Raw genomic sequence first — 21532 nt, forward strand, 5'->3', positions numbered from 1 at the left:
TCAGTCAAGGGTAACCTTTCTGGGTTTCCAGATAGATTCAGTGTCCATGACTCTGTCTTTAACAGACAAGAGACGTCTAAAATTGTTTTCAGCTTATCGAAACCTTCAGTCACAATCATTCCCTTCGGTAACCTTATGCATGGAAATTCTAGGTCTTATGACTGCTGCATCGGACGCAATCCCCTTTGCTCGTTTTCACATGCGACCTCTTCAGCTCTGTATGCTGAATCAATGGTGCAAGGATTACACAAAGATATCTCAATTTATATCTTTAAAATCGATTGTTCGACACTCTCTAACGTGGTGGACAGATCACCATCGTTTAATTCAGGGGGCTTCTTTTGTGCTTCCGACCTGGACTGTAATTTCAACAGATACAAGTCTCACAGGTTGGGGAGCTGTGTGGGGATCTCTGTCGGCACAAGGAGTTTGGGAATCTCAGGAGGTGAGATTACCGATCAATATTTTGGAACTCCGTGCAATTTTCAGAGCTCTTCAGTTTTGGCCTCTTCTGTAGAGAGAATCGTTCATTTGTTTTCAGACAGACAATGTCACAACTGTGGCATACATCAATCATCAAGGAGGGACTCACAGTCCTCTGGCTATGAAAGAAGTATCTCGAATTTTTTGGTTTGGGCGGAATCCAGCTCCTGTCTAATCTCTGCGGTTCATATCCCAGGTGTAGACAATTGGGAAGCGGATTATCTCAGTCGCCAAACGTTGCATCCGGGCGAATGGTCTCTTCACCCAGAGGTATTTCTTCAGGTTGTTCAAATGTGGGAACTTCCAGAAATAGATCTGATGGCGTCTCATCTAAACAAGAAATTTCCCAGATATCTGTCCAGATCCCGGGATCCTTAGGCGGAGGCAGTGGATGCATTATCACTTCCTTGGAAGTATCATCCTGCCTATATCTTTCCGCCTCTAGTTCTTCTTCCAAGAGTAATCTCCAAGATTCTGAAGGAATGCTCGTTTGTTCTGCTGGTAGCTCCGGCATGGCCTCACAGGTTTGGTATGCGGATCTTGTCCGGATGGCCTCTTGCCAACCGTGGACTCTTCCGTTAGACCAGACCTTCTGTCACAAGGTCCTTTTTTCCCATCAGGATCTGAAATCCTTAAATTTAAAGGTATGGAGATTGAACGCTTGATTCTTGGTCAAAGAGGTTTCTCTGACTCTGTGATTAATACTATGTTACAGGCTCGTAAATCTGTATCTAGAGAGATATATTATAGAGTCTGGAAGACTTATATTTTTTGGTGTCTTTCTCATCATTTTTCTTGGCATTCTTTTAGAATACCGAGAATTTTACAGTTTCTTCAGGATGGTTTAGATAAGGGTTTGTCTGCAAGTTCCTTGAAAGGACAAATCTCTGCTCTTTCTGTTCTTTTTCACAGAAAGATTGCTATTCTTCCTGATATTCATTGTTTTGTACAAGCTTTGGTTCGTATAAAACCTGTCATTAAGTCAATTTCTCCTCCTTGGAGTTTGAATTTGGTTCTGGGAGCTCTTCAAGCTCCTCCCTTTGAACCTATGCATTCATTGGTCATTAAATTACTTTCTTGGAAAGTTTTGTTCCTTTTGGCCATCTCTTCTGCCAGAAGAGTTTCTGAATTATCTGCTCTTTCTTGTGAGTCTCTTTTTCTGATTTTTCATCAGGATAAGGCGGTGTTGCGAACTTCTTTTGAATTTTTACCTAAAGTTGTGAATTCCAACAACATTAGTAGAGAAATTGTGGTTCCTTCATTATGTCCTAATCCTAAGAATTCTAAGGAGAAAGCATTGCATTCTTTGGATGTTGTTAGAGCTTTGAAATATTATGTTGAAGCTACTAAGTCTTTCCGAAAGACTTCTAGTCTATTTGTTATCTTTTCCGGTTCTAGAAAAGGCCAGAAAGCTTCTGCCATTTCTTTGGCATCTTGGTTGAAATCTTTAATTCATCTTGCCTATGTTGAGTCGGGTAAAACTCCGCCTCAGAGGATTACAGCTCATTCTACCAGGTCAGTTTCTACTTCCTGGGCGTTTAGGAATGAAGCTTCGGTTGATCAGATTTGCAAAGCTGCAACTTGGTCCTCTTTGCATATTTTTACTAAATTCTACCATTTTTATGTATTTTCTTCTTCTGAAGCAGTTTTTGGTAGAAAAGTACTTCAGGCAGCGGTTTCAGTCTGAATCTTCTGATTATGTTTTTTATTAAACTTTATTTTGGGTGTGGATTATTTTCAGCAGGAATTGGCTGTCTTTATTTTATCCCTCCCTCTCTAGTGACTCTTGTGTGGAAAGATCCACATCTTAGGTAATCATTATCCCATACGTCACTAGCTCATGGACTCTTGCTAATTACATGAAAGAAAACATAATTTATGTAAGAACTTACCTGATAAATTCATTTCTTTCATATTAGCAAGAGTCCATGAGGCCCGCCCTTTTTGTGGTGGTTATGATTTTTTTGTATAAAGCACAATTATTCCAATTCCTTATTTTATATGCTTTCGCACTTTTTTATCACCCCACTTCTTGGCTATTCGTTAAACTGAATTGTGGGTGTGGTGAGGGGTGTATTTATAGGCATTTTAAGGTTTGGGAAACTTTGCCCCTCCTGGTAGGAATGTATATCCCATACGTCACTAGCTCATGGACTCTTGCTAATATGAAAGAAATGAATTTATCAGGTAAGTTCTTACATAAATTATGTTTTTTACTTAATGAAATTAAATTCTAAAGACATGAGACTATAGAAATACTGATAAGTCCCAATCTTTATTCATACCTTTTCGGCTCAAGGGTCCCTAATTCATAAATCCGAAAGGATTCCTTTTGCTTTAAAATCTCTGTCTCTTTAACTATTGAATAAAAGTTACTTTACTGTCACCCCTCCGTTTACATCCAAAGCACTCCAGCCACCATCACAAATTCTTTGTTTAAAAGACCTTTATTTTCATTAGTTGGGTCCAAAAATTACAGGAACATATTCACATATGTGCAAAAGTATAATTAAATCATATTAATTTATTTTATATAAAGTCCAAATTGCATTGAATGTAATTATATGTGTAATTGTATGTTTAATTATTTAAATTTTATTAATTCATTTGAAGGAAATGGTATCTACAAGGGGCAAAACAACCTTTTCGCTGGATAAGACACTAGAGCAGCTCACATTAATTGCAGAAAATACCGATCAACTTCAACAGAAAGTAAGTAATTAAACAAAATACTTATTTCTGCTAGTCGTATAGGTGCTAAGTTAATATTCCTTATTTGTAAAGGTTTGTAAAGGTTCAGTGCTGATCCCAAATATGTTTATTGGAACAACATAAACACTTGGAAACCCCTTTAAAGGGGCATTCTAATAAAAATGCTGTAATTTGTTATGGCATGTATTTTTTTATGCAAAAATCTTTAAACACATAGGTAAACACACAGGGGCTGATCACAATCATCTAATATTTTTCTACATGTTTTTGCTAACCACTTTTTGAATTCAGGACAATTCCAACCACTAATTTTTCATTACTGTTCGACTTTGAAAAGTCCTGTTGGCTAAAGAGACTTGCTAAAATGCCCAAACTTAGATATTGTGGAATTAAACCGTTGTTTTGCGCATGTGCAGAACACACATAAAATTGCTGCCGATGTCAAGTTGGATGATCTTATGAAAGTATGGTGGAGATTTATTGAGCCTCTGTTCATCTCCCTCGTAGAGTCCATCTCTAGTGGGTGTTCCTGATATTTACATATGCAAATGCATTTATCAGCCAATTAAATATATCTTATAGCAAATGAGAATTGCTGGAAAGGCAAGAAAACTGAAATCTTGACCTCAACATCTAGAAAACCACTTGGCAATTGCCTTCCTAAACTCTTTATATTTAGTTAATACTCGCATCAGTTTACTTTCCCTTTTGAACATATTATTTGTTTTGGCAATCATGAATGAGATCTTATTGTTTGGTGATGTTTGAGACCAATGGAACATGATTAAAAAAAATATACACACAAATGTGAGTTTTCAAAAGAGGATATGTTCTTTCTAAAGTTTCTCACGCTGCAATCTGGTGTCATTAACAAAGATGATGTGGGATTTTTATGGTTTTTTTTTTTAAATTTTAATTTTTTTTTAATTTTTTTGTAGTGGCATCTTTCTGCAAAGTAAATCTCTGTTATGTACAAAGAAAATGTAAACTTTTTGAGTCCCACTAGTGTTGATTTTAGTTGCATCTATTTTTTTTTCTGTAAAATATTAATTTCCTACACTGTTCTTTTTTGATTATAGGTAAAAATCATGAAAAAAAAACGCTTTATACACTATCAATTAATAATACATTTTTAACAAGGATTTTTATATTGTTATCAATAAAAAAATAAGCCATACAACACCCATACCCACTATACCCATCATGCCTCTGTTCAGATTGTTTTATTATTGATTAATTTTACACATTTCAGTTATTATTAGCATTGCACAGAAATAACAAGTGCTTAACAACCATAAACATGTTTTTGTCATGTTATCTTTATAAAATGATTTTTCAGCTGAGGAAAGGTCTTTAGGATTGCGATCTCTCGAAAAACATAATTTTAGGGAAAATTAAAAACTCAATATGTGAAAGATTGGGATTGAACTCACATTTAGAAAGGACACTAATAAAACAATTGTATGCTCTAGCAAGTAAAGGAATTTAATAAGGGACATTCACATTAGCCTCCAGATCAAAGCATATTGCACTCCAGTAATGATATGTTTCCTTGTCTTTGTACTTGCCCTTAAGAAATAATATTGTTTTTTTTTTTAATCTATTTTGACTTTCATCCTTCAAAAGCTTTATCACTAGAGTACATAAATTAAAGGGTTTACATACAAAGTGTACTCAGATATAAAGCACAGCTTTTGAAGACACATAAAACCAGAAGGCCTATTTAGTATGTCCATTTCTCACTGATGTGTTAGGATAGCCTTATGCCTAGCCTAGATGTTAAATTACCTTTGTCTCTCTCACCTGATGTATATCCTAGATATTCTTAAATTACTTTTGCCTCTCTCACCTGATGCATATCACAGATATTCTTGAATTCCCTTTGTCAGCTGTGTTGGAATTATGTTCAGATCATGACTCTTAATTCCAATATTGCTTTTTTGTGAAAAATGCTTTTTAGTTCTCAGCTTTATTAAACCCCTTAATATACTTGAAGGCTTCTATCATATTAGCTTTTGCGCTATTCTCCTGTAAGTTACAATGTTAAAGTAATCCATCCCATGTGAACAGTGCGTGCGCAGACTACTCTTAAACTTGCTACTCTCCATCGTAACATCATAACCCCTTGTTCTGGTGTTGCTTTTTTATGACACTGCTTTATATCTCAGGTTTATTAATACCTTTATTATACTTAGGCTTCTTACCATTTAGTAGCCATAAGATGAGGCTTGCTAAACTGCTACATTATTAACCAACCTTCAAACCATCTGAAATTATATTTTTTGTTTTTATACCTCTTTTATTGTTTTCCATAAAGTAACTAAGTATTACCTTTTGGGTTTTTTTGTATCCTAAATGAATAATTGTGAACTTTGTAGTGTTAAATTCACTACCTTGACCTCCAAACAATTTTATACCGTACCTTGTTGCATTGTGTTAACATGAGAAGTGAGATATTATATATATTGTTATCGCACAGAAGATTTGCTAATGAAATCACACATACAAGACAGTACATCTTGCTCCAAAATCTTAACTTTCCATTAGTGGCAGATAATGGGGAAATTTAGTAAAAACGTCACTAAATATACACTACATCTGTCCCTCACCCTTTGTTAATATGTACAACTAAGACTAATAAATTATTCAAATGTAAATCCAACTACAGCATCTTGTGAAATTCACCTTTAAGTATATTGACATTTGTTTTTTCTTATGAGATGACCACTGTAATAAGTCATGGACAAGAAGTGAACAGTTCTACTATCAAGACATTACAAACGACACAGGAGCTGATGGGCTTTATTGAGAAGATGCAAAAAACCATAAGAGGTAATGTTGATGCCAGTCATGAAATGTATTTGTTTTTTCTTTTGACTGGAACAAGTGCATCTGTTACCAAGCCTTACTTTCTTTAAAGGGGTAGTTAACTATGTAATTATCCATAATTACAAAGCTTACAATATATTTTTATTGTTTATGTTTCATACTTTTTCTTGTAATCTAACTCTAATAATTGTAGTGTTTCCACTCCCCCAGAGAGTCTGCAGTGCATTCAATGGAATGTAGAACCCTGACCCTCCTACCTACTGCAGAGTAAATGGTTAATACACGTAGGAGCTTATTTATGTCTGTCACTAATTGGCGACAGTAAAGAAAGTGAGATAAAACTTTACCAGCAGTATGTCCGGAGTCTGCATTTTACACACAGAAATTGTAATGCTGTGACAAATTCCTGATGCATCAATAGAAAATACTTTTTACTGTCCCTTTAAATAGATCTTTTCTTCTGAACTCATATCTTTAGTTACAGACAGGTTTTGTAAAGTAAAATGATTACGTGTTTTGAATCCTTTATTTGGAAAGGGACTTTAAAGTTAGCTTCTCATATATTTATAAACTTTATCATTTACAAACTGCGAGAAATCTGCATACAATGTCCTAGAATACAAGTAGAGTGGTATTTTTCTGCAAAGTTTGTAGAATAAATTGAGCTCAAGTAAAAGTTATATCCTAATACTGCAAGCATCTGTACTATTACAAGTTTAAAGTAAAGTTGTTGTTTTTTTACTTCTAGTTCAAGTATTATTGTAGCTCAATTAACCATAGTAGAAAGTAATCCATGTTTCCCATTGTGAAGTTACCATAAATTTACCAGTTTCACATTAAACAAAAGCAAATCACTAATACAATAGCCATTTAGCAGAAGTATCTGTTATAATACAGATGTTCATATCAGTACTGTATGGTGTTAAATGACAATTTCACTTGCAAAATTATTGCAAAACTTGTAAATGAGATACTTATATATTTGAACTTCAGCATTATGGTGTAGGAAGTGTCATTACACTGTAAAATTGTTCATTATACATTTTTTCTAACTTTGTTTATTGTAAAAAACGTTTTTGTTTTTTTAAAAATTAACGTGCTTTTGTTCTAGAATCAAGATTAACAGTTTGCATAACAAATTGCTGTCACTTTTTCCTATTACAATAGTGGGCAAAAAAAACTTTTCTGACACTGTAAAATGTGTTTTTTAAAAAGGCACCTTTTCTGCTATTGAAACTAATGGGCTGCTTCATTCTTAAAAAATATAAGTTCTCACTGTACAGAACAGGATCCTGTGAGATATTAATATTCTGTACTGTTAATCCTGAATCTAGAGCAAAACCTCTAAAAATTAAAAGCACATTGTTTTTTTACAATAAACAAAGTTATAAAATATGTAAAATTAACAATTTTACAGTATAATACATATCAATATCACATCATATACACATGTACTGTGTACCCATAATGCCTGGGCTCAAATGAATTAAACAAAAATGTTGTTGTTTTTTTCTTTAAAAAACTTAATACCATTGATTTCACAATCTCTAAAAATATTTGTTACTGTGACCACATTACAACACAAAATACTGTGCTTTCTAAATGACATCTATTACTTACCCACATATATAATATTGATATTTGTGAAAAACAAAACCATGATGTGTTTACTGATAAAAATGACTTTTTTTAATATAGAGACTAGTGTAAATTGATATTATACTAATGCAAACATTAAATATATACAGACACTGCATGAAGTTGTTTGCACATTTTTCCCAGTGATTGTGATTTATGTATTCTTGTGTTTCTGTTGGTTCTGTGAAACATTACATAAAACTCACCAATTAATATAGGTAAATATTAAAATTTCAGGACTAACCAATAGCAAAGGACTATAGATCAGATATGAATAGATCCTTAATGAGTCTAGACCATTGTATGTTAAATACATCTAAAATGATATCAATGTGTTTTGTCTATGAACGAACGCTATATTCCTTTATTAAAAAATAAAACCTAAGAGGTCAGTTTTGTGGGTAATGAAGTCCTGTATGAGCAGTCACAAAAACTTTACCGGACTTTTTAATTTTAGTTAATATTTCTAACATTAATGTCATTATCAAGGGTTAACCAACTTTGCACTCATCATTGAAAGTATATGGAGCATTCATTATCACAAATTCGTGCAAGTGAACTTGCAATATTGTTTTTCACACCCGACTTGTAATACGGGTTCTAGCAGTAAAACTTTTGCAGCCTTGTGAACCTGCTTGTGCTACTCAAAATAACAATTACGCTTCACTTGAAATCTAGGCCAAAATATATAACTATTTTAAAATAATTTTATTATTACAGTTTACAGTTTATGTCGAAGGGTAGTTTAGGGATTTACTCGCTGAAAAACAAATTTAAGTATATTTTATTTGTCTACTTTTGCTGTGGTTAGTCATATGCCAGATATAAACTATATTTCTCACTATCTTGAATGGTAAAAGAAAACAAGTTGCAGACAGAATAATGAATGTATATTGCATTATTTTTATAGTACACTTACTTAACCTTTTTAAGAATGATGTCATTTTTTTATTTTTATTTTATCAACACCTAACTTTCATAAGGTAACTTTCTATTCTATAAATTACTTTTACCTACCATTTAGAATTTATAATATTACTGTTTTACTTCCTTATATATTCAAACACAGTCTGGTTTCATAGTACAGTTCTAGTTGTTATAGTGACCATTATAGTACAGTTCTAGTTGTTATGGTGACCATTATACATTCTCTGTTACTTCTATTAGAGTTAATCTGTGTATTAAATATGATCTTAAAGAAACTACTTAGAGAAGGATGTTGTTTGTTAATATAATTGTTGATCTTTCAGTACTTGTTGAAGTGGCCTCAAGTTTAAATGATACACTCGACAATGACATTGAGCTGACAAATACTACACCCTTAACTTACCAAGATGTTTCATCCATGATTGAATCTATAAGAGCAATCGACTTCAGAAATCAACATCAAAATGCTACCAAAACCCTCAAGTAAGATTTATTTGTTCAACTAAAAATCAGAAAAAAGCGTGTTATGTAATCTCTTTAGACCAGGGTTCTCCAGAATACGGTCATGTTTTAAAAAAAACTATTATTAATGATACAACGTAATTAAATGGGCAATGCACTGTAAACCTGTCCCCCCTTTAGTGTGATCACCTGTTGGAGTATATTTAAATGGACATAAAACCCAAAATGTTTCTTTCGTGATTCAGATAAAACATACTTTACGATTTACTTCTATTATCAAATATTTTTTGTTTTCTTGTTATTTTTTGTTCAAAAGCAGGAAGTTACGTTCAGGAGTGTGCATGTGTCTGCAGTACTATATTGCAGTAGTTTTGCAACAATGTTATACATTAGCAAGAGCACTAGATGGTGGTTCTATCAAGTTATGTAGTGCTCCAGACATGTGCACGCTACCTATCTAGATATCTCTTCAACAAACAACAAAGCAAATTTGATAATAGAAGTAAATTGGAAAGATAATTAAAATTGTGTACTCTATCTAAATCATGATAGAAAACAAGTGGGTTTGATTGAGCTTTGTATATCAAGGGGCCTGTCTATCAAGCTCCGATGGCCCGTGTTTCTGGCGAGCCAAACAGCAGTTATGAAGCAGCGGTCTAAAGGCCGCTGCTCCATAACCCTGTTGCCTGCTCTGAGCAGGCAGACATGAATCGACACAATTCAACACGATCGAGCATGATCGGGTTGATTGACACCCCCCTGCTGGCGGCTGATTGGCCGCGAGTCTGCAGGGGGCGGCATTGCATCAGCAGCTCACAAGAGCTGCTGGTGCAATGCTGAAGACGGAGAGCGTATTGCTTGCTCTCCGCATTCAGCGATGACTGACGGACCTGATCCGACAGACATATGATAAATAGGCCTCCAAATGTTTAGTTGTGCAGAATGAAACAACTTTGCAATATATTTTCATTATTTTATTTGCCCATTTTTATGTAATTGAGCTCAGAAAATTGAGAAATTTCTAATTCTCAGACCTTGAAATGAATATTGCTGACTTCTCAAGGCTGTTACCCTAATTGGCTTTAACTGATAACAACTGCAAATCAATTAACTTTATGCTTACGACAGTGGTTAGCTTTGTTGTCTGCAGACTAAAGCCCAGATTGGCTCTTCCAAATAAGGCAAATAGTGGGTGGAGTTTGGATATTGAAAAATAATTGCAGTAAAAAGGATGTTAATTTTGTTTTAAAACATTAAGACGTGGCTGATACGTTATTCTATAGAAGCACAACAGAAATTAATTGTAATTACAATGTGTTTACTGACCCTTTAAGGGATGAGAGGAAATGCTTAGTTTTAAAGAGATGTAGATAATAAAAGCACATGCAATTTGAGAACATAATCTGCAAACTATTGACATGAATTACAAAGAAAGGTGGTAAGGTCTTCAACATGATTGATGTTTATCAAAATGATGATTATATATAATTTGGTGTAATAGAATTATATTTCTTGATGTGCTATTCCTTTTTTCCAGAGCTTCAGAAGTCTTACTGTTTAATGTTCAGAGGGACTATGGTAAGCCGTATCAGGACTTAATAAAAGTGAGGAAGAATCTGGAAGACACCCTTCTTCTGCACAACAGCAGATTACTGGCAGCCAAAGACATGTTACATGAAGCATCTACAAATACCAACAAAACTAATAATCTGCTGGTTCTCATTCAAAATTATATGACAGATTTAAATGTAAGTTTACTGAAAGGTATATTTCCTTGCAACTATTTTATAGGCATTTTACCCTCAGGCATTTAACATGATAATAAGCTGTCAATGACATGAAATAGTTTAAGGTGAAACTAGTTCCACTCGTGGAGTTCCGCTTGTGAGTTAGCTGAAAGGGAAATAAAAGATCCAACTCTGTTTAAATAATTTGCATAACTACATAACTCATATCCTTCCACAGGTGAGAAAGAAATATCTGCAAGAAAACAAGAATCGATCTGTGATGTTGATAGAGGAAGGTCTTGGACTTGTTGATGATGCAGTTCTCCTTGCCGAGGATACGATTAATGCAACATCTGTACGTATGCCAGAACTCTAGAAGTGATTAAAAGCTATACATATTAAATAATTCTGAATTTAAAGGGACACAAAACCCAATTTTTTTCTTTCATGAGTCAGACAGAGCATTCAATTTTAAACAACTTTCCAATTTTTTTCAATTGTCTAATTTTCTTCATTATGGTAGTATCCTTTGTTGAAAAACATATTTAGATAGGCTCAGGAGCTTGGAGCTAGCTACTGATTAGTGGATGAATTTGTATGCCCAATTATCATTGGCTTACAAATGTGTTCAGCTAGCTCCCAGGAGTGCACTGCTGCTTCTTCAATAAAATATACCAAGAGAATGAAGCAAAATTAATAACAGAAGTAAATTAGAAAGTTGTTTAAAAATGTATAATCTATCTGAATCATGAAAGAAAAAATTGAGGTTTCATGTCCCTTTAAATAATGTGTTTATCATGAATAGGTTTTGGAGACCCACCAAGAGGAGCTAATTCTCTGGAATGCAAAGCTGAGACACCATGTAGATCATCTTGTTATGCAAATGGCCAAGAGAGATGCACTTGACCTGGTATATCAAGCAGAGGATCATGCAACTGAACTTCAGAATCTATCTGGCTCACTAAACAGGTAGAAATAATCTATTTTAGTGTAAAATAACTTTCTGTAAATCATTAGTTTTAACATTAGTGTTGTATTCTACAGCCCACTGTTCTGATGATATTCATTCACTGGACTGTCCATTTAAAGTTTCCCTACTTGCTTATGCAGATGTTTGTTTAAATCTTTAAATATTACAAATAAAACATCTTACTTATGGTTATTTTAGTTATTTTTAATTGCAAATTTTAATGCTATACACAATTTTCAGTTTCATTTATTTTATTGTTTTAAATAATGTAAACCATACATCCTATTCATTCTTTTAGATGCATGGAAGCTACAAAATCATTTATATGAAGATAAAGCTCATTTGAATTGAGGTTGTTTTTCATCTATTTCAGTTCCCTTTTGGAAGTAAGAAATGTTTCTCTCAATGCCACAAGTGCAGTTCATGCTCATTCAGATATTAAACACATGGTTGATCAAGCTGAGGATTTAGCAGAACAGTGTAACTACACAGTTTCTGAAGCTCAGACCTTGGTATGTATTCCTTTTTTTCAATCAGTGAATAATAAAGTTGAGCTGTTTGGTTCTAGTTTAATATAAATCAATGTGCAAACTATTAATAAAATCTTACTTTTATAAGAAATTGTTTTTATCTCAGATCTCCAAGACTTTTGCACTGATCTTGGAATTTTCTCAAAGTTGATTGCTTCATTAAAATTGTTTGCAGCTGAACTGCCCTGTAGGGCTTAAATTGTTGTATGGAGTTAAAGTGCCATAAAACATTTTGAGTTATGTGTATATTATAAAAGTTTCAACTGAGGTTAATTAGTGTGTGAAAAAAGGGTAAAAAAATGGTTATAAGTATTTTTTATATGTTTTTTTTAAATGTGCAAAATTACTTATACTTTAGTATTGCCAAGTGTAACCTGCTCCACCCCCCTTACCAGTGTCATACTCCAAACCTTGTGGTATCAAATAACAAAGTGTGCACGTGAGGATTATTACTTATGCAAGTAAGGGGGGGGGGTTGAGGAGGGACAGCAGGTACTGTTATTGTTTTTTGCCAAGTGCCTTGCTTGTGTCACATGCTTTGTGAAAGCTTCAGCATTATACTGTGCACTGCTTTAGTCAGGTATCATGTGACTGTGTCCCTGCCATGCATGTGCATGAGTGCTTTCTGCTGAAGCTATGGCCTGGATAGCACCTTCAATATATGTATATGCCCAGGGGGGAGCTCATTGCAAACAAAACTATGCCTGAATTAAAGGGGTTAATGAGGATTAAAACAGAAACAGATTTGCAGGTAAGCTTTGGCTGTATTATATATTTAGAAACTTATGTTAGTTCATACTATTTTATGTCTCTTTAAGCTCTAAATTACGTTAAGCAGTATAGGTGATAGAAAGGGCGTATAAGCAATACTGTATAGCAGTGTGTTAGTTCTGTAAGTGCCGTAGCTCTTCCCTCAATCACCAGATATAAAAGGTATCAACTGAAGTTGTAAAAACACAGTACCCCCAAAGTTTTATACAACACAAGACGCTATTTAAATTAGTAAGTTACTTGCACTCACTGAATGCTTCCTGTTGTTGATTTCAGGAGTTTCAGTCACAACGTCACTCTCAGTGTCTCTACAATGTGCTTGGCATTCAGCGTGTGTCCACAAATCTTGATCTGCCTATACAGCAGTATGTAAGGGGAATTATCCTCAATCTCAGTAGTGACTCAGCAGAGAGCCCCATTACACGTGTATCACTGTGTACTGCAATATAGTGTAAAACGCTGAATAATTGAAGGGAAACAATACTTACCTGACTATCTTCCTAGTTATCTCCAATATCACAAATCAAAAGCATTGTGTGTAGCATTGGTTTCCAACAAAGGTGGCAAACAAATGTTCAAAGTTAAAAATCCATTTTATTTGGTATGGCATTAAAAATACAAAGGCATATCACCCACAGTCTTGTGATAACTGAGTGGCGTAGATCCTATGGCCTCTATTTATCAAGCTGTCTACTTACCTGCATTCGACGGCTCCAATACGCTCGCCTAAGATTGCCTAACATCGCCGCCGCAGACCTGAATACGTTCGCCAAATTTATGAGCAGCGGACTGTTGTTAACTAACAGTCATCGATCTCGCTGCTCTTCGGCTTATTCGCAGCTTTCTTGCTACCCTGTCACTAAGCACCCACATTATACTATACAGTTTTACCCCCTAAACCGCCGCTCCCGGAGCCCCCCGCAACTAAATAAACTTATTAACCCCTAAACCGCCACTCCTGGACACCGCCGCAACAATAATAAATATATTAACCCCTAAACCGCCGCTCCCGGACCCCGCCGCAACTATAATAAATATATTAACCCCTAAACCGCTGCTCCCGGACCCCGCCGCCACCTACATAAAGTTATTAACCCCTATCCTGCCGCTCCCATACCCCGCCGCCACCTACATAAAGTTATTAACCCCTATCCGGCCGATCCCGGACCTTGCCACAACTAAATACATTGTTTAACCCCTAAACCGCCGCTCCCGGAGCCCGCCGCCACCTACATTATATTTAATTACCCCTATCCTGCCCCCCTACACCGCCGCCACTATAATAAAGTTATTAACCCCTAAACCTAAGTCTAACCCTAACCCTAACACACCCTAACTTAAATATAATTTAAATACATCTAAATAAATATTACTATTATTAACTAAATTATTCCTATTTAAAACTAAATACTTACCTATAAAATAAACCCTAAGATAGCTGCAATATATTTAATAATTACATTGTAGCTATTTTAGGATTTATTTTTATTTTACAGGCAACTTTGTATTTATTTTAACTAGGTAGAATAGTTATTAAATAGTTATTAACTATTTAATAATTACCTAGCTAAAATAAAGACAACATTAACTGTAAAATAAAACCTAACCTAAGTTACAATTACACCTAACACTACACTATAATTAAAATAATTACATAAATTAACTACAATTAAATAAAACTAATTACAATTAAATAAAATTAACTAAAGTACAAAAAAAACACTAAATTACAGAAAATAAAAAAAAATTACAAGAATTTTAAACTAATTACACCTACTCTAATCCCCCTAATAAAATAAAAAAGCCCCCCAAAATAATAAAATTCCCTACCCTATACTAAATTACAAATAGGCCTTTTGCGGGGCATTGCCCCAAAGTAATCAGCTCTTTTACCTTAAAAAAAAAAATACAATACCCCCCCAACATTACAACCCACCACACACCCAACCCTACTCTAAAATCCACCCAAACCCCCTTAAAAAACCTAACACTAACCCCCTGAATATCACCCTACCTTGAGCCGTCTTCACCCAGCCGGACACAAGTGGACCTCCAGAGGGGCAGAAGTCTTCATCCGATCCGGGCAGAAGAGGACATCCAGACCGGCAGAAGTCTTCATCCAGGTGGCATCTTCTATCTTCATCCATCCGGAGTGGAGCGGGTCCATCTTCAGTCCATCCGACGCGGAGCATCCTCTTCCATCGACGTCCTAACGAAGAATGAAGGTTCCTTTAAATGAAGTCATCCAAGATGGCGTCCCTTGAATTCCGATTGGCTGATAGGATTCTATCAGCCAATCGGAATTAAGGTAGGAGAAATCCAATTGGCTGATCCAATCAGCCAATAGGATTGAGCTTGCATTCTATTGGCTGATTGGAACAGCCAATAGAATGCAAGCTCAATCCTATTGGCTGATTGTCGGCGATGTTAGGGAGGATTTGCAACCAAAGAACACCACTTGTAATGGCTGGTTATTTAATGAGCGCCCATAAACGGGCGAATTAGGCCATTTGCGGGTGTGATAAATTAACGCTCCACTTGTAATCTAGCTTAACATGTTTAAGGGGACAGTCTACACCAGAATTGTCATTGTTTTAAAAGATAGATAATCCCTTTATTACCCATTCCCTAGTTTTGCGTAACCAACACAGTTATATAAATATACGTTTTACCTCTGTCATTATCTTGTATCTAAGCCTCTGCAAACTGCCCCCTTATTTCAGTTCTTTTGACAGACATGCATTTTAGCCAATCAGTGCTGGCTCATAAGAACTCCACATGCTTGAGCACAGTGTTAGCTATATGACACACATGAACTAACACCCTCTAGTGGTGAAAAACTGTCAAAATGCACTGAGAGAAGAGGTGGCCTTCAAGGGCTTAGAAATTAGCATATAAACATCCTAGGTTTAGCTTTCAACTAAGAATATCAAAAGGACAAAGCAAAATGGGTGATAAAAGTAAATGGGAAAATTGTTTAAAATTACATGCCCTATCTGAATCATGAAAGTTTATTTTGGACTACACTGTCACTTTAATGACATAGAAATACTTAACAATACACTTTTATTATTTATTTTGTAACTTTTCTTGTATTTTAACTCTCTAGTTCCCATTAGAAGTTGCAGTTGCATACTCCAGATTTCAGAAGCATTGATGTGGTACATTTTGGAAACTGGTGATAAAACATTTATCTCCATTCTATAGAGAATTTTTATGTTACCAAAAGTTTCCACACTTTACCACCTCAATGGAAACTAGGCTTTATTTAGTAGCTCATTTATATCTGTCCCTATCTGGCCAGAACAGAAGAGATAAGATAAATAATACTAAAATGGTTTATCAAAGGGTCTGTCCCTGTACTACAAAACAATGCAAATTGTGCCTACAAAATTGCAGCCCAAATGGTTTTAAAACATTTATTTTTCATGCAGATGTTTTACAATGTTGAGGTTAATTGGTGATATATATGTTGCAATTATAAACATTTTTGATGTCCCTTTAAATTTTTAGGTAATGATTACTTAAAGGGATACTAAACCAAATTTTTTTCTTTCATGATTCAGATAGAGCATGCAATTTTAAGCAGGTTTCTTATTTACTTCTATTATCAATTTTTCTTCTTTCTCTTGCTATCTTTATTTGAAAAAGCAGGAATAAAAGTTTTGGAGCCGGCCGATTTTAGGTTGAGAACCTAGGTTGCGCTTGCTGATTGGATGGCTAAATGCAGGCATCAATCAGCAAGCCCTATCCAGTGTACTGAACAAAAAATTAGGCCGGCTCCAAAGCTTTCATTCCTGCCTTTTCAAATAAAGATAGCAAGAGAACGAAGAACATTTTATAATAGGAGTAAATTTGAAAGTTGCTTAAAAATGCTCTATCTGAATCACAAAAGAAAACATTAGGGTTTGCTATCCCTTTAATAAATTATTCCTTAAGTGGTATATGTGTTATAACTACAGAAAATCACTACATTCAAAATACTCTTCAGAAAATAAACCTGTATTTTAATTAAAAAAATACTTCTTTAAGTGACTTACTACAGTATCCTTTCTCTAAACATCAGGTTTTTGGCCCTGAAGGGACTTTACAGTTTGATTCAGAGAGGACTATGAAGCTCAGCTCACAACTTCTAAATGAAGCAAACAAATTGAGTAAATCCACTGAAGGTAAGGTCTTCAAGTGCTCCATCTTTGTGCTATAGTTTTTGTTTTATGTTTTTTTATTATTGTATTTGGTTAGTGAGCTGGGTTTTGTATATGTTCTGTATAAGTTTGATTTAGCAGAAATTGTAGGTTGACTCTTCAATAAAGCAGGTAATAGTACAGAATTATATAAAATACATTTCAATATGGGTGCATTTAAAATATTTATGTTAATAATAAAAACGTTTATGCTACAGTTTTAATACTTTCCAGGCCAGTTATGTGTGATCCCTGATATACTTGTAATATTGTGCACTGGCATGTTACACACATGGTGCAATGCACATTCAGCTGTACATGAGTAGACTTGTTAGATGAACAAGCACAAGAGGAGAGAAACACAGCTCAGCTATGGCACTCACTGAGCCCACCTCACAATGCCACCCAGTGATCAAGGTGCTGTGCCAACATGCACAACCCCTGTGCCCCATATCCTATATGACATCCCAAAGGCATGGCACTGACAGCAAGTCAGACCTGGTGAGATCCCTGAGGGAGAGTGTGAGAGGGAGACTCAGACAATGAGCTGCTATGGGTAAAGTGAGTGGACAGGAAGATACTGGGGGCAGTGTGAGTCTGAGAGGCCAGGGTAAAATGAAGAAGTGAGTGTGAGAGGTTGGCACTAGAGGGAGCTGCTGCCTTAAATGCTTCTTATACACAGGCTATAGCTATGCAGAAACACTGACTATGCACAGGCTATACCTCCATTTCCTGATAAATTACCAGCTTCTGAAGAATCACATTTGATAAATATGTTTGTTCTGTATTTGACAACAGCGGCTTTAAGCATTTAAATTGGCAATTTTCAAGACTCATGTGCTTGTTCCCAAAGGACTCGTGTCTGACCTGAATGGATTGAAAACAAAAGTGGATAAGATACAAAAACGCACTCGTGCGTTTACCCGTCAGATAAATGACCAATTGCTTGCACTGAAAACTCTACCAAATGGTAAGTAGAAGAATTATCTGTTCATTTACTTTAAGTAAGGAGTCACATATTGTATATTTGGTAACATAAATGCTAAGTTTGTCAGGAGCAGGGGCACGGTATAGTCATTTAGCAGCACATTTATCTTGATCCTAGAAGATTGTAGGAGTATTTGTGAGCTGCATCTTCATTTGGCATCCTTAGAGTAACTGTATTTGCAGACTTTGTTCTCATTATGTGCTCTTATTAATGGATAAATGAGAAACCTACATTCAGACTATTGATTACAACAACAGTACAGGTTCTTATGGCATTTGTTTAGTTCTAATTTACAAAGGCTAAATGTTTTTTTCTTCTTCTTGAATTCTTTAGAATACCACTAAATACAACTGTAGACGTTCCCAGAATGACTGAATTGTCTGTGTTTATGGGACATCAAACATCACTTGCTTTTGTGCAAAAAATGTGATTTGTCCCCAACTCTTATTTAAGAATAGTGACCAGTTTACTTTTTATGTGATTTACAGTAAATATTCCACATATATTTAGAAATCTTCTTTTAAAAATATGAAAAATATTAATGATTAGAACTCATGGAGAACAAAACAAATAAATAATGTGTTTTTTTTATGTAAAGTAGATGGTTTTATTAATGTTAAAGGACCAGTAAATACAATAGAATTGCATAACCAATGTATAAAAAACAATGCAATCGCACTTACTCTGAATTTTACATGAGCAGAATTTTTTTTTGGGACAAATTTTGAAATTTACTGCCCCCCTGTATCATGTGACAGCCATCAGCCAATAAGAGACTCATATATGTATACACTGTAAACTCTTACACATGTTAAAAAAATAATGGAAGTAAATTCTAAGTCTGAATCATGTTAGTTTCATTTGGAATTTAGTGAATCTTTAAGGTATAATAAACTGTTATTTTTAAAATGAGGACTTGCTAGAAATAACGATGCTTCAAAATGATTTTGCTTAATTTTGTAACTGATAAGACTGGCAAATTAAAAGTGTATTCCCCCCCCCCTCTATTTTTTATGCTTGATGGTTTCTTAGTACAGATATAATAGTTTAGGTCTTCTTGACTTCACAATGAGATAAAGTAGTTTTATACGTGTCAGACTATCATTAAAGGGCCATAACAGGTAAAAAATAAAAAGTTCTATGCCGTAAGAACATGTAATTTTAAGACTAGTGACCCTGCACTACTATGTGTTTAACCCCTGTAAAGTGGTTAAACACACAGTAAAAGTACTGCTGATCCCTAGCAGAAAAAAACGATAGCGCTAGTTGCACCACTCAGCTGTGTAGCTAATGCTGCTTACTGTAACCTGAGCTTGACTTCTTCCTTAGTTGAGATTGAACAAGCAAAAATGGTTACTGGATTGACATAACCTTTTTTTTTTTTTTACATGTTTTGTTTTAGATACAAGTGAAAAACTACAAGATGCTAAAAAGCTTGCCTTATCTGCCAACACTAGTGCAGCTGGCACTCTCAAACATATCATGAATTTTAGTCAGAAATTGATGAATGCCACAACAGCAATGTCTAAGGTTAACGACACCTTACAGAAAACCAATGAGCTTCTTATTGACACTTCGAAGACTGGTATGTATCTGCATTAGCATAAGGGGCTGAATTCATTCATTTTTTAAGATATGATATAGCACACACAGAAGTTTAGGCAACATTATTGGATATATATGTTGTGAAAATGATAAACATATTTAGCCTATTATAGTTTACTGTTTACAGAAGTGCTGCTAAACTTGCATTTTCATACTATTTTATTGCGTTCTGTAAGCTTTTGTGGACTGTAAACATGTTCCTGTTTTATCTTTAGCTTTGTCAGCTGGGAACAAAATAAAAGAAGTTAAGATACAAGCAAACATATTGTTGGATAGACTGAAACCCATGAAATTGTTGGAAGAAAACCTGAGCAGAAATCTGTCTGAAATCAGAGAGCTGATAAGTCAGGCACGGAAACAGGCTGCATCTGTAAGTATAGTCTGCACCTACAAGAGCAAGATCTTAGCAATATCACTAATAATAGAAGCCAGTGCTGGTAGTTTGTCTTGTTGGAAACTTTATACACACAAATATATAAAAATCTTTTGTTCCTCACTGTTTAAACAGAATAGATTCCTAAGTACTCCACAGATTTATTCTCTTTTCTTTCAGTACTCTGCTAAGATTGGTAACTGGCAAATCACATCTCCCATTCCAACAATTTAAAGTAGAATTCCACAACTCCACTTACTCTGAAAATGAATATTAGCATCTTTATGACTGGACAAACAATTCTTACTTATTTAGTTTTATCTCTTTTTACTAGAATGTTCTGTGTAATGTGTCTGTAACACTTTCTATAGGATTTATTGAGGTTTATCACATCTTTTGCAGATTAAAGTTGCCGTATCTGCTGACAGAGATTGTGTCCGTTCTTATCAACCAGAGATATATTCTACTAACTTTAACACTTTAACATTAAATGTGAAAACCAGTGAGCCAGACAACCTTCTTTTTTACATGGGCAGCAACACTAAGGTGAGTAAATTACAGATGGAATAAAAATGACTATACTCATCTTAGTTTTCTTTCCTAAAAAACAGGCATTTATAACATACATTTAAAACATGACCTAAATATATGTTTACCTACTATAGTATGCACATGTATAGCCATTAGAATGTGTAAAAATTGCACAGCTAATATAAAGTAAACATTTGGAACTGATAACTCAGTACATACTACATTTAAAAAAAAAAAAAAGTGTGAAAATATTATGTCCAATTAAAATATAAATAAGAACTGGCAAAAAAATCAAAACCCTGAGCTAAAGTTTACCGTATAAATTGAGAAGCCATATTTCAGCTGGAAGGCTGTAACCATTCAGGGTAAATGTTCTACAAGCCTGAGGATCCTAGGAGGAATGAGTAAAAGATTCAAGACTCAAGACACATACTTTTGACACAGAGCATGTTTGAAATTTTGCTGCATACTTTTCCATTCGTAAAGAGAAATAAAAGTTCAGAACGTTTTAATCTGTATTGAAAGTATATACATGTAGAAGCTAGCAAATGCTTCCTTCCTTCCTAAGAATGCCAGGAATCATTCTCTTGATAATGCTAAATGCACCACTGCCTCTTGCTTTTTCACTGCCTTCCATATTGCTTGTTCTGACAAATTACAGGAATTCAGATTTTGGATTTGCTGTGGACACACTCTCAGCCAATCAGGGGATCAATATGCCCATAACACACAAGAACACAGGAAAGTGCTGGAGGCAATAGCTATTTCAGGATTTTACAGAAGAGGAATAGCAAAGAATTTA

The 21532-nt window shown here is 34.8% G+C and overlaps 1 protein-coding gene across 1 annotated transcript in view; it reads left to right on the forward strand.

Annotated features, from left to right (window-relative positions):
* The window catches only part of LAMA1 (laminin subunit alpha 1), a 289080-nt gene that overhangs the window by 199549 nt on the left and 67999 nt on the right, over positions 1-21532 (forward strand). Inside the window, exons 34-45 of the mRNA XM_053714935.1 lie at positions 3097-3195; positions 5916-6027; positions 8913-9072; positions 10589-10799; positions 11017-11133; positions 11584-11747; positions 12122-12260; positions 17116-17218; positions 18087-18203; positions 19624-19806; positions 20042-20196; positions 20602-20745. Of these exons, the coding sequence (XP_053570910.1) occupies positions 3097-3195; positions 5916-6027; positions 8913-9072; positions 10589-10799; positions 11017-11133; positions 11584-11747; positions 12122-12260; positions 17116-17218; positions 18087-18203; positions 19624-19806; positions 20042-20196; positions 20602-20745 (1704 nt within the window). The remainder of the gene's footprint in view (positions 1-3096; positions 3196-5915; positions 6028-8912; positions 9073-10588; positions 10800-11016; positions 11134-11583; positions 11748-12121; positions 12261-17115; positions 17219-18086; positions 18204-19623; positions 19807-20041; positions 20197-20601; positions 20746-21532) is intronic.

This window comes from Bombina bombina, chromosome 5, assembly GCF_027579735.1.
Source record: "Bombina bombina isolate aBomBom1 chromosome 5, aBomBom1.pri, whole genome shotgun sequence".
In the NCBI taxonomy this organism is placed as follows: domain Eukaryota; kingdom Metazoa; phylum Chordata; class Amphibia; order Anura; family Bombinatoridae; genus Bombina; species Bombina bombina.